General features: G+C 39.9%; 1 protein-coding gene across 2 annotated transcripts in view; it reads right to left on the bottom strand.

The window, feature by feature from the left end:
- Nucleotides 1–7,675: 7,675 nt before the first annotated feature.
- Nucleotides 7,676–13,981, bottom strand: part of FEM1C (fem-1 homolog C) — a 19,243-nt gene continuing 12,937 nt past the window's right edge. The window contains exons 2-3 of one of the 2 annotated variants that reach the window (XM_009284165.2): nucleotides 9,851–13,572; nucleotides 7,676–9,650 (exon numbers count right to left, since the gene is read on the bottom strand). In XM_009284165.2, the coding sequence (XP_009282440.1) occupies nucleotides 12,263–13,572 (1,310 nt within the window). In that variant the 3' untranslated portion in view covers nucleotides 7,676–9,650; nucleotides 9,851–12,262. Of the gene's footprint in view, nucleotides 13,573–13,981 lie in introns of both variants that reach the window. The other variant, XM_009284164.2, reaches the window with a different exon arrangement.

The raw sequence follows: 13,981 nt of genomic DNA, 5'->3' as shown, positions 1-13,981 counted from the left end.
AATGGAATATCTTAAGCCTCTTTCAAGTTTTTGTTCAGCACCTGCGTGCTCAACGCCAGGTGTTAAGTCCAGGAGCTTCAGGACACCTTTCAGCAGTCTGCATGGTTTAAATGTTCAGGCTGGAGACAAGGACTACAAATTCTAGGAAGGTTTTTGATTTGTAAGTCTTTCTGATATCCTTGATTAATTAAAAATCCCACCTCTGTATGAAAGCAGATGATTTCCCTGATTTGAATAACAGCAACATTCCCAGAACTGAGCCATCTGACTGAACAATTACTGCATTGTCTCCCACTGTGAGCTAAGAAGTGCTTTCTTGGAAGAAGCATCATCAGCCATCTTCCAGAGAACATCTAATAAAAGATCTGGACAACCTCACTTAACCATTTTCTTCTAGAGGTCTTCATCCAATTTTTACAGATGAAGGAAATGGGTTGTTTCAAGCTGTCCTCTGAGGTCCAGACAGATTTCCTGAATTAAGGAAAGGATGTAAGTTCCTCCCCACCTTCTGAAATTCCTCTTTTGAACAAGAACTTATTCAGGACTGAGTTGTTTTTTAGTTTTCTGATGCTGTTGCACAATGCCTAGAACATTTTTGTCTCTGACCCTGATGGAGTATTTCCTCATTTCAAGAGTGCTCTTTTATCTGAGTAGATTGTTGAAGAGTTGACTATGTAGATGAACTCTGCCTAGAAGGTACAAAATTTGTGCTGAGAGGCCCTTTACAGAAGACACTGCAGTGACTTCGCATCAATCATGGTGGAGATTTCAGGAATTTTTAGCATCATGTCAGAGAATGGTTCAATGACTATGCATAAAATCTTAGCTGCTTAGAAAAGACACAAAGCTACGTTTCTACTTATGTTTCTTTCTCTGGGATCAAAGCTTGCTAAAATTACTGAGGTGATGGCTCAGATTTCTTTTCCAGCCTGGCAGTTCACAATATGTAAGCTGTGACTCTGATCTATCTGTAGTGGCTGCCTTGCGCTGCTTTTTGCCATTAGTACAGTAACAATACTTCATTTTCCCACTGAGTGTTCTTCCAGCATCTTCTCACTCCCCACATAAAATTTACTGTTGCCTGCTAAATCAGCTTGGCTTTGCAGTAGCTGCAGGCCCTTCTTTTACTTTTCTTCTTGGCTGTTTTCTGCTGGTGTAAGACCAACAACACAGTTGAAGACTAAACGGAGCAGGGTTCGAGGGTTTATTAGGAAAGAGTGGCACCCACAAGCTCGCCTCCGTACCACCTGCAGTCAGAGCAGTATGTTCAGATACCTTGACAGGCGTTTCATCCTAGCTCCAGGTCATGGCACAAGTCAAAGTAGGGGGCTGCCTAGATCAACACACTGCTTATGTAGTCCCTGTTCTGCAGAACAGGAGGATGACATCTGCTGCGTACAGAGGACAGAAGGGGACTTGTAGCAGCAGCCATCGCTATCCTTATTGCTGCTGGCCGCAGCAGCATGAGCAGAAGGTGCGCCCTGCAGCCTCGTCTCTTGCACTTGCTGCAGCAGGAACGAGCTCAGAGCTTTGCCCAACAGCATGAAAGATGCAAGGTGGTCAGGAGCGGCTGCTATGAGGAGCTGGTGAATGCAGGGGTTGATGACAGACATCCATCCATGGCACCCCTAAGTCACCTGTAGCCTGTTAAAGTCCAACTGACCATCACATCTCCCTCCTTCCATAAGACCCTTTCTGGCCCTTCTTCCCTCTTCTGTTCCAAAACACAATTCCCTGCCAGTGCAAGATAAGATTTTCTTCTGCTTACTTTGCCGAGAAGCCTTTGGCCAACTCTGTGCAGCTAGTGTTATTTGCTCTAAGTCCACAGAAGTCTCATTATCCAGCCATGGTGAAGTTAGCAGTAGCCTGGGTGCAAACAGGATCATAAGTGAATTTACTTGCTTCTCCAGTCCCACTAGTAGGTGCCTGTGCCTGTGCCTTGTCCCAAGGTGCAACCATAGCATGCTTGGCGTTACACTTTCTAGAAGTATGTCCAGCTTCCTTTTATTTTCTCCTTTTTGGATTTAAGAAAATAGTTCCATATTCAATTCAGGTTATTAAACTATGCTTCTACAGTAGTCATTTACAAATTTTCATTATCACCTATTTTAAAATAGTTTTTTTAGCCTACTAGAATTTGTCCTCTGAGGTAGGTGACCTTTGCCTTGTTAACAGCAAGACAGAGTCAGGCAGAACACACAGTAAGAGGCAATTTTAATGCACTTCCCACCTTTGTGGTGTCAACAAACATCTTGAGAAGAAACACACGAAATGTCATATTCCTAATATTAGCACATATTTCCACAGCAGAGAAGGGCAAAATGGGGTCATGAAGCAGCAACATGGTGGACAAACTAGGGAGAGTTGGAAAGACACTGAGAGAATGACACATTTTTAAGGCAGATTTTCAGAAGCCACAAACTGCAAAAATCAGCAAGTCTGAAAACGTAGGACCACGTGTTTAAACTGGGGCAAAGATTTTTAAGTACCTTCTGCATGGGAGGAAGTCCAGTATTACCGATTCCAGGATGAGATTTTCTTATGGAGTTGTGACAGCTTGCACCAGCAACACCTACATCCGCAACCTCATGTGAGACAAAATACCTTGTGCAGAGCGATTAACAGAGTTCACATTTCACATTAACCAGGAGACTAAGCACCCTTACCTTGCTTAAGAACCAGGCAGATGAAGAAGGACAAGCAAGCTGAATCCTGCATTTCTTCCAGCCCTCCCACTTCCCAACTGACAGAGCTTAGAAACAGCACGAGCTGCTTAAGGCATGGCAAGGGCCAAATCTCCCCAAGCGCTTCCCGTTTCAACACAGGCTTGAGTCAGCCACAATGGCAGCAGGGAAAGAGTGGGAAACAGGAAACTCCCGGGAGCAACTGGGAAGAGTAAAGAGAGGAGATGGAGAACACAATGAGAAGCAACGATGGCATGGCTAGAAAAGGATCACAAAGGATGGAGGGAAATTTGAGCTTTTAGGGTTTTTTTTTATTTTTGAATAGCAACCATTGCTCATCCTCTGCACCAGACTTCCCCAGGCATCACTGTCAGAGAGGGGCTGACTGGTTTGGCAGCTGGCTCCCAGTAGCACTGCAGGGCAAGGGCAGCTGGGGCCAGGCAGTGTGCACGGCCACGTTCAGTGGGGCGTGAGGGCAAGGCATCGCAGCCGGAGAAATGCTGCTGCACAAAGAGAAACCAAGAGAGCTGGAAAATTAACCCCAGTCATGGACAGAGGTGGGGATCTCAGAAGAATTCCTGCTGGAGACTTGAGAGAAAGCAGACCTCACCAGGCAGATTTTCAGAAGTGCCAGATCCCTTTTCCCACAGAACTATTTTCCACCAGATGTGCATTTCCTTTTCCAGAATTCATGTCACTTTAAGCTTTTTAATACAACAGTTACCATCTTGGAGAACTGAAATGCAGGATTTTGCAAGGGGGTGATTATGGAGTCTGGTCTTGCTCCTAACTCACACTGAGGTTGACAGAAACTGGGATGCAAACAAGGTCAGAATCCTTATAGCTGAAACGGGAGTCACTGTTTCCCCCAACCCTCTTAGCAGGCCATCATAACTTCTCAACAAAATTAACTGTAAACAATTTTGGCATGTATGCTAAATGGATTTAATTTAGTGCAATAGTCAGTATGCAGCCATAGGTGGTCCTAGAGTTTCTCGTTTTGTGCAGCTTAATCAATTGTCATTTATATTCTGTGCCATTACAGCTAACTACGACGACTGAGGACATAGAGTAACTAATGAGAGAGATTAGACTGTACAAACCAGGATAATCTGTGGGTCAGATGCTACCACCTTGATGAGCAGATGCAGGAACTGTATGATAAACAATGTAATGAATGTATGACACGTCCTGACCGGTGACTGGATCTGCTGCTCTCTAGTAAAGCCTGGGCTGTGATCAAAGCCTTTTCCATGGTCCTAAGTATTTTAATCCCTGTGTGGATTCTCTCATGCCTAGTAAGGGTCGAGCTCATGCTGAATCCTCTTCTTCAGTGGGAGCTGCTAGTAGGGACTCTGCCTTCTGCCGGTCTGCTGTTCTCAAGGAAGCTACAGATGCGCGTATCTTCAAGGCTGCTCTATTTCTGTTGAATTTAGAAACATGGCCCAACATGTTAAAAAATTACTGAGGGAGAGGAGGGATAGACACATACAGTAAGACTGTGCAATGACATCAGCCTAATTTCCCTAAGAAATTCTTGTTTGTACTCGAGCTCATGCTGAATCCTCTTCTTCAGTGGGAGCTGCTAGTAGGGACTCTGCCTTCTGCCGGTCTGCTGTTCTCAAGGAAGCTACAGATGCGCGTATCTTCAAGGCTGCTCTATTTCTGTTGAATTTAGAAACATGGCCCAACATGTTAAAAAATTACTGAGGGAGAGGAGGGATAGACACATACAGTAAGACTGTGCAATGACATCAGCCTAATTTCCCTAAGAAATTCTTGTTGGTACTTTTTTTTTTTTTTTAAGAGCAGACTCTTCATGTATGAAATTACAAATGTCAAACCATACCTGGAGCAAAGAGTCTGAAAATTGAAGTCCCTGGAGCCAGATGACCTGAACACTCTTCCTTGCTACAGCACAAACTTCCTGTGGTCATCTTAAGAGGTCACTGAGTCTGTGCCTTAGTTTCTTCTTTTGTATAATGGAGCAAATATTTCTTTACACTGCATTGACAGCATTTTGTACTAAGGTCAGTCATGCTGTTAGGAGGAAGTATCAGCGACACGTACAGCACGGCTGATTCATTTTCTAACAGCTAATGATGTGGTAGATCCACCTTAGCAATCAACTACATTATCTCATTTTAATTTTCCAGCTCAAAGCATAACATGATTATGGGATGTTACGTTGGATGGGCAGTAACCACTTACAAGCAAGAGAAAAAAAGAACCACCAGGGTATGTGTCAACTTACGTTTAACATAGGAAGAGAAACAGAAAACTATGGCTACACCTGTATTAGCAAGGAGAAGATCTGTAGCATGGAGGAATTGGTGCCAAGGATCAAAAGTCTGTGACACTTTGGGGGGGTGGAGGGAACAGGAGACGAAAAAGGGGTTATTTCAGAACAACTTACAGTCTGCTCCCATGAACTGAACACCCATTAGTGGTCAGAGCCTGTTAGGTGAGTTTTTGGAGCACATCTTTCAGCTCAGTTTCATTCAAAAGGAATCCAGGTTGGGGTCTGAGACAACTCTGTGATATGAACCCAAACACACAAAGTGAGGACAATTGGGAGACTCATGTCCAAAGCACACTCCTGATCTGAACTGGAACACTGGGCTGGGTGCGCGCTGCACGGCCAGCCTTGTTACAGGACTATCTGCTGCTTGGCTTTAAGGTTAACATAAGGTGGGACTGAAAATAAGCCACATGCACTCCTCATTTAGCAACTCACCGGGCATCTCCCTCACAGAGCATATTTTGTTATTTTACAGTAGGCCCTGTTTGTTGTGGGTTTGGTTTTTTGTTTCGTTTTTTCAACTCCCTGGAGTTCCCACTTTATGCATGAGGGGAAAAAAAGCATGGTAAAGAAGGTGACGTATTTCCCTCAACCAGCAAAGCCAGAAGGAACAGAGAAAGAGTACAGGCAGCTTAGGAGGACTCTGTCTTAAAGGCTAGCAAATGAAAGTATAGTGCAAGCCTGGTAGCCACACATGCAAAAAGAAAGAAAAGGAGAAAAAGCAAGTTTACTACTCCGAAAGTATGGGATGGAAATAAATAATCCAAGTCTGGCTCATCCACTGAACATTTTGCCTCACTTTCCGGTTAAGATAATGCTGTGTGTGACTAGAACAAAATGGCATCTAACAAATATTAGAATAGGACAATAGAAGCTAAAGTATCTGAAGAGAAAACAATTGACTCTGTTTACTGTAAAAAAACACTCCCATTGTAACAAGGAAGGAATTGGCAAGTTAAATTGCAGGTTCAGCAGAAAAAAGTTTAATGAATCAGTAATTCCTTTTTTTTTTTTTTGTAACAGAGAAGCAAGGGAGGGGAAAAGGGGGAACTGAACCATTAGGTCAGCTTACTTGACTCTGGATTGTTCTCTGTTCTTTGTTCAGCCTTACAGCTTGGGGTTTTTTTGTTTGGTTGGTTTAGCGTAACCACATGAAGGTTGAGAGAGGATAACTCTGTCTGAAGGACCGACAAGTGCTGAAACTATGAAAAGATTAAACATACAAAACTGTGGAAAAAAATAAATATCAAATGGAATTAAGTTCCTAATTACTGAAGGACTGGAGTTCCAAATAACCTTCTAAACAGAAATTTGGCAAGGAACTTAAGACTTGATAAATCTTCAGGAGATATGATGGAAGCAACCCTTTGAACTTCAGATAGGAACCCACATGTGTTATGATCTGATGGGAGACGTGGTTGCCATTTACATCACAGCCTCACACTCACTGGCTTGTGACGGGCACTTGTAGGGACCAGAAAGCAATTCTTTTTCCTCCTTTGTGCATAATTCAACATTGTTGTCCATAACTTCCGAGTATAGAAACTCTCTCCTCAATTTTTCTGAATGTTGGAGATCAACTGCAAGGTAAGGCTTTGATTTGGTGGGAGGGGGAAGGGCTTTCCGCTTTTCACTGTGGATGGTATATGGCCCTCTGGATATTACGTGGGAAACAAACAAATGTATTGCCTTTGCCAGAGTAACATACCATACACCTGACCTCTTTTGCCCTCTTCCTGTGCTACTTTGTACAGTGAGTTTTGGTCTTCAACTGACAGACAGCATTTGCTACTGCCAAGAAGCATTTTTGCATGGGTATACAGCTTAGGTAACCAGCAGACACGTCTAGACAAAAACATCTTTCATCATCTGCAACTGCAGAGAGATGAGTAACGATGTAAATGATCCTTTCCGGTTCTTCCCTTTCCCAATTAGGAGAATCTATATTCAATTCATTAAAGCCATCTGTGTGACAATTATCTTGCTGTGAAAGCTCTGGATCAGTCTTCCTCATCCAGAACCTCACCTTTTTTGATGCTGTTTGTTACTGATTAGGCCTAAACCTAAAATTTCAGCTCTCTGAAGTGTACGCTGCCTTTAAGTATAGGATTGTGACTATTGTGCCTAACTATAAAGATTGTTTGAAATTACAATGGCAATGTTCTTCAAAGTCTTCCATTCTATAGCTGCCTTTAATAAGGATCTTCTCATACTTCTCTCACCCTTCGAGCATTCTATTCCTCTATTTTTTAAAATTGCCCATGCAATAGAGAAGAGACTTCAAAAGCTTTAAGCAGAAAACTAATTTGTGCAACTTTCTTGAAAAAGTGTCTGTTGCTTACTTCTTACGAGGTCTTGCTAACTACTTTTATGCGATAAACTAAAACTACTATGTTTTCACAGAGTTAATAGCACAACTAACTGCATTTTCTAGAAACTGGGAAAATAATGCCTCCTGTATCATGCAGTTTAAGCCTTTTCTTTACTATTACCCGCTACCAGAATTTAAAGGCTTGGCTGGACCACCACTTCACAGAAAGAAAGAGAATGAAACATGACATTTTGTTTAAGGTACAATTCTTAATGACATGAAGATCGAAGTCTAAAGCTGCAGCATTCATATTGAACTATTTATACCAACCAGTATTGCAGTAACCCTAAAGGAAAGAGATACATAGACTCAGACAGGTGTTCTCCAAAACATATTTTTAATGTAATCTGCATTTGGAGCCTAAAGAGTAAGAGCCGAGAAATATGCTTGTTACTCCTTTTTTACATTACTGTTAAAGCTAAATTACTTCACGTAAAAAAGAAACGGCAATATTTCCATACACAGAGCTAGCCCTGCATAGGAAGTCTTTGTGATAGAATGGAACATAAACACGTTAGTTAAAACCAAACCAACAATAGCTTTTCATTCTGCCCTCACTGAGGGGTCAACAGTTACTTTCACACTCAAAGCCAAGAGATATGAGCAGTCTAGTATATCTCCCATCAGTTTCCCCAAAATTACTTTGAAGCATTAAATACCAGTTGACTTCACTGTAGTCACAGAAGACAGAAATTAGTGTTTAGTCTACTTACTCAGGTTTGTCAACATTTTAGAATATAACAGGCATTCCACTCTATATTTCAAAGCATGAGGAAGCTATTTCAAGAGCAGTCGTATCCTGCCACTGTCACCTTGCAGTTGATATAAAACTAAGGAGAGGCACATTTTTAGCTCATAAGGCTTTTATCTTTTTATAAATCCTCCTGTAAGGATTTTGCTATAGCACTCTATTCCTTTTTTGAAGTAGTGTTTTGTAAAAATGGAAAGAGGTTAATTTTAACCAGTTGCAAAACAGTTGTTAGAAGAGAGCTCTTTGGGGACTTGGGAAATACACAAAATTACTTCCTACCCAGGGACTGTTGTAAAGTATGTATGGGAAACTAACCACACTGTTGCCTTGCATTGCAGAAAGTGTCTTTACACTGCACTTAACAAACAGAACAGACACCACAGACAGCTGGAATCTTGTTACCAGCATAAGTGATACAAAAATAGGAATACAATTTTAGAATTTGGTAAGAAAAGCATTTATTTTTTTTTTTTTTTTTTTTTTTTTTTTTTTTTATGAGAATACTCTTCATCTTCCTGGTTGAAGTATTTCAGTTTTCACTTGAAACCCAAGATTATTAGAAGAAAAAATGCTTTGAGCATTTATCCCCTACCCCAAAAAATAGAATTTCAGAGGTGTCAACAAGCAAGGAGGTATCAGTGTCTTTTCTCTAGGGAGCCATACCTGTAAATTATTTAATCAATTTTAATCACCCCTGCAGGGCATACAATTTTGTCCACAGTGTTCTCAACATTTTTCTGCGTCGGTAGCTCAGGAGCAATACATTTCATCAGAAGAAAAAGCCCAAATAGAAAGAAAAGAGAAGAACAGGAAAAGAATGAGTGAAAAATATGACAAAAATAAAACAATTCTTTGTGTTCTGAATGCTCTTTAGTTCCTTGCATTACCACAGTTTGAGTCCAGCTAGCAACACTACTGCATTTAGCATCAACATGTTTCACTAAAATAATCTTATTCCCACCTCTAAATAGTAACAAGAGTAAGAATTAAAAAAAAAATCTGGTCCAGAAAGTTGGTATCTATATAGAAGTGGAGACAAAACTGGGCCGAGGGGGCAAAACTGCTACTACTCATTAGCACACGCCTTAGTGGCACATGCATCTCAGACAGGGCCTGCTGTCCCAACCCTCCCTCCCAATCAGCAAATCCTGAACTAAGACCTAACACATTACGCAGCATAGGCTCTGTACCAATTTGTTTTAAAATTAAGAAAAATTAAACAGGGTAATGTAAACATACAGGGCTAAATGGAAAGTGGTATTAAATGCATGAACTCATCCACCTGAACACATAAGTCCTTACCTTACTCTGGCAAGGTAAGAGTTCGGCAGATAACCTCATCACCATGAAAAATTACAATTCCGCATGGAGGTGACAGTCTTTAGGACTGATGCACATTGGTAGGTATTTAGACAGAACTACATACAATAACTCAGTACATCCTATTAAATTGGTTTGTTTTTAAAGAGTAGCTAACAGAATAAGCCTTCCTTGTAGCAATTTTCACTAGATTTACATTTACTTAATAGTGATATGCTTTCTCTTTTGGGAATGTTTTCCATTCAAAAATTTGCTAGCAATTAACAATTGTTGTATTTCCAATTATATTTCTGGACCAATAACGTCCAACTAATTTTAAACAGGATATTCGACAGTTATAAAGACAGAAATTTAAACTAAACCCACTAAAGAGCAGTACAGATTCCAGAGTATAAAACTCAAAAAATCCCTTTCTGTGTGACCTTTTGGGAATGTTTTCCATTCAAAAATTTGCTAGCAATTAACAATTGTTGTATTTCCAATTATATTTCTGGACCAATAACGTCCAACTAATTTTAAACAGGATATTCGACAGTTATAAAGACAGAAATTTAAACTAAACCCACTAAAGAGCAGTACAGATTCCAGAGTATAAAACTCAAAAAATCCCTTTCTGTGTGACCTATAGAAAAAGAATTATTTTTATGACTTGAAATATAATGTGGATCATTTCCAGCACGGTGTGATTTGTTGGTTATCCCTACTTAAAGAGTAGTAGAAAAGCATAAAAAAACCCAAAGAATTTTTTAAAAAAATCAAACTACATGTTCTCACAAATGACAACTTGGGTGGCACGTGTTTTAATCATTACAAATCAGAGAAATTCAGCCAATTGAATAGAATTTTACTCCTGTGTATTTGCAAGAGAAACTAACAGGGTTTCCTCATTCTCATCATTTCATACAATGTAGACATGGCATGGGACAAACAGGTGAAAGTTGCTTCAAAATACAGAGTCTGAAAGTGGCAATACACAAACAGCACTGCTTTCAACATACCTTTGTTTAAAAACATCCCCATATTTTTTCCAAGAATGGCTAAGCTAGTAGGCACCACGCTGTACACTAACAGAACACCAAAACAGCCCAAAAGCAAGGAAGAACTGTTCTTATATGCTCCCAAGACACATTCTTCCTCAACTTAATTCACAAATGACAAAAATGTTCTGACATCAACTTAAAATTAAGTATTAAAAAAGACCCTCCTAAAACAACTTTACCTTTATCTAATTAATTTGGCTTCTAAATATCTCTATCACTGACAAAGGCCTAAATCACCTTGTTGAATTTCTGGAGCAAGAAGCCCATAGGTACACTTACTGCCCACCACTGAAATGAAACATCAAGTCAAAAAAATCCAATATGCTAGACCACTAAACTTGCAAGTAAACTGTATTCTATCCAACAGAAATGAATTTCACTTTAAGACATTTGCAGGGCTAATGTGCCATAATAAATTCTACTATTAATCAACAGTAAAGTGCTGAATTATATTAATTACCTGAATCGCACTCACATTTATGATCTTCATTTATAGATTTCTTATCAAGTCAAAAGAGCCCTTTCTGTTGTAAAAGCTAAGCTGTTGTGCAAATATTATAAAAATAGGTACTTTAATTAGGAGCTATATACACAACAGAACTTCCGCTTTTTGTTAAGTACAGCTGACATAGTAGAGATGAAAAATCCATGCAAGTATTTATAAAGATACTTAAAATGAAGAAAAAAGGACACTGCTATAGAACTTCCAATACCCTGGCATACAGATATTTACTATATTAGATGACGTCTAGATCTGGACTGATAAGCATCATGCCACCAACATGCTTTAGTTTCTTTTGTAGCTAAAGTTGATTTGTAGATTTTAAACTACAGCATACATTTGATCTATTTCTCATTAAAGTGTATCATTAAGTTTGAGGTTAAACTTTGAGCAAACTTCACATCTAGTCACACAACCAGCACAAGCAAGACGTTAGTGCAAAGGGGAAGGTGTCAGTTGTACATAATGAGGACTCTTCCCCTAACCGCACAATGCAACAAAACGATTTTCAGATTTAAAGTTCAAGTGGACTACGATGAGAAAAAGCGAGATTTTCTTCTCCCAAGTTTAGGACAAATTTCCAGAAGATCAAAAGGAAAGCAACCTCAGTTACAGCAGTCAAAAAAGTCAAACCCAAGTTTGGAGAGCTGATAAGTAACTCCAAAATTCATCATGCTATGAAGACAGCATTCTCAAAAGAGCTCCAAACAAACTGCAAAACAAAATTGGCATTTAAGTTGAAATTGGCCAAGTGCTGCATAGAAATATGCTCACACACAACAGTCATGTTTAAGCCAGTGCATAGAGAAGATAAAAGCACTTATGGTAGTTGCAAATGTTAACAAGTCCATACAACTTGTACAGTTTAGCAATGAGTCCATAGAAAAACAATAGAGTAAGAGTAGAAATGCTCAAGCAAACCAAAAAAGGATGACCTTCCAACTGTATAAAATCCACTTAACAGTTATAGTAAAAAGACATCAGTGGAAAATACTCAACTCAGTCCCAAACACCCAACAGGCAAATAAGACCAGAATAGACAAGCCTTTGGCAGACAATTTTAAGAGTCTAAATATGGCATTACATTTCTAAATAATCCACAAAATATATTATATGGCATATTCATATTAAATACTGGGTAACCAACTCTGCAGATCTGATGCTAACAATGCTTTAGCCACTGAGAGCAAGATGGAGCAAGCTAAGGGATCGCTGGTGTATCACAACAGTGCTCAAGGAAAATATCGTCACCAAGTCGTGCTTCAAAAACAGTACTCTGGGACTCCACACTATCATCTATGGAGCAAAACAAAGTTCTCTAGTTTTTCAGGGATGTGCCCTGCGTAGTATATGTTATGATTCACTATTACACGAGCAGCAAGACACTGCAATGTAGTATGATTTATGGGTTGGATTAAATTTTTTGCTATTTCCTTCTCATCCAGCAAATCACTAGCAGTTTGTTTATGCGAGTTTGTGGCATCAAAGTGTGAACCTGACTTGATAAGAAGATTCATGATGTCTGGATGGTTGTTCAGTGCAGCAATGTGTAATGGACTGTTGTTATCAGAGTCTCTGACATTTACATCAGCACCACATTCCACCAGGATAGCAGTAACTTGTAGAGAGGGGAATTTACAAACTGGGTAGCGACCCACACATGTAGTATTATTGTCAACAGCAAGGTGAAGTGGACTGAAGTTATTCTTCCCTCTAGGCTGAAGCTTAAGAAACTTGTAAATAGTCTGTTTCTTAAAATGCTCCTGTTCTGAGCTGCAAGGTACTTTCTCCAACAAGCAAATTAAATGCAAAATGATGGAAAGGGCTTTGTTCAGCTGTATTGGATCAGGAGGACACTGGGTTTGTTTCATGGCCCTTTCTATTTCAAGAACGCTTTTGCACAGTATACCCATGAGATCATCAAATGTGACAGTAGTGCCTAGCAGGCCTTTTGCCCTATCCTGCAGCATGAAGGAGAAAAGTTCAGCAAATGATAGTAAACTGCTGGCTGTCATAGGGCTCAGTGGATCAAGATTGCTCTGCTGCATGTCCAAAGCATATTTCCATAAGTTGATGCAACGCTTGAAGTTTCCAGAGTCTGCATAGACAGCACCTCTGTATCTAATATAATAGGATGTATCTGGGTGAGAAGGGCCAAGAATACGTTCTCTAATTAATAGTGCTTGCATTCTCATTTCATCAGGGTCTGCAATAAGATTTTCTAGCTCTTCTGAGCTGTTTACCTCTTTAGCATAATCATACGCCATAATTAGTGTTTGTGGCACAGGCTTGCTCAGGATATTAGTCCTATCACTGTATCTCATTTCCATAGCTCGCTTCCAGTATTTCAAAGCACCAAGCAGATCTCTCTTTTTGTCCACAAATGTTGCTCCTAGAAGTTCCAGAGCGTTTATGCGCTCAGCCTTACTGGTCTGTACATGCTGGGTCAGAAAGTCCACGATATTTGTGTGGCCTGTCACACTAGCTGACAGAAGGGGAGTCATTCCATAACCGTCCTTTTCCATTTTAGCACAATACTTGAGAAGCATCTTCATGATCTCCAAACTTCCAGATTCCGCACAGTCATGTAACGCGGTGTTTCCTGCAAGAGAAGAAACACAATTACACAAGTCATAATCAAATTATAGTCCAAACTCCGCCACACTAATAGTTAAAAAATTAGTTAAAAAATAGTTTAAAAAACTCAAACATTAGTAGTCAAAAAAATAGCTGTTTTGACATCTATGGACTATGAAAGGCTCAGATGACAAGTCAAAATATTCAAGATCTGATTAAATTACAAGGCTGCCAGGCAGTTATACAAATCAAAATGCTTGATATTATCGCCTGAAAGAGTTAAACAGGTTTTAAGGACCTTTTTTGTCTCATTATTCAAAAAAACAGAATTAAAATGGAATTCTCTACTACGTAAAAGCACAGGAACAGGCAATTCCATTGTGTCAAAAATCAAGCAAGCTGGGCAGAAGACCAGCTTGGCTGAACAGGGAACT

Source organism: Aptenodytes forsteri, unplaced genomic scaffold (genome assembly GCF_000699145.1).
Source record: "Aptenodytes forsteri isolate BGI_AS27 unplaced genomic scaffold, ASM69914v1 Scaffold69, whole genome shotgun sequence".
NCBI lineage: Eukaryota > Metazoa > Chordata > Aves > Sphenisciformes > Spheniscidae > Aptenodytes > Aptenodytes forsteri.
This window is presented reverse-complemented; position numbering and strand designations above follow the sequence as displayed.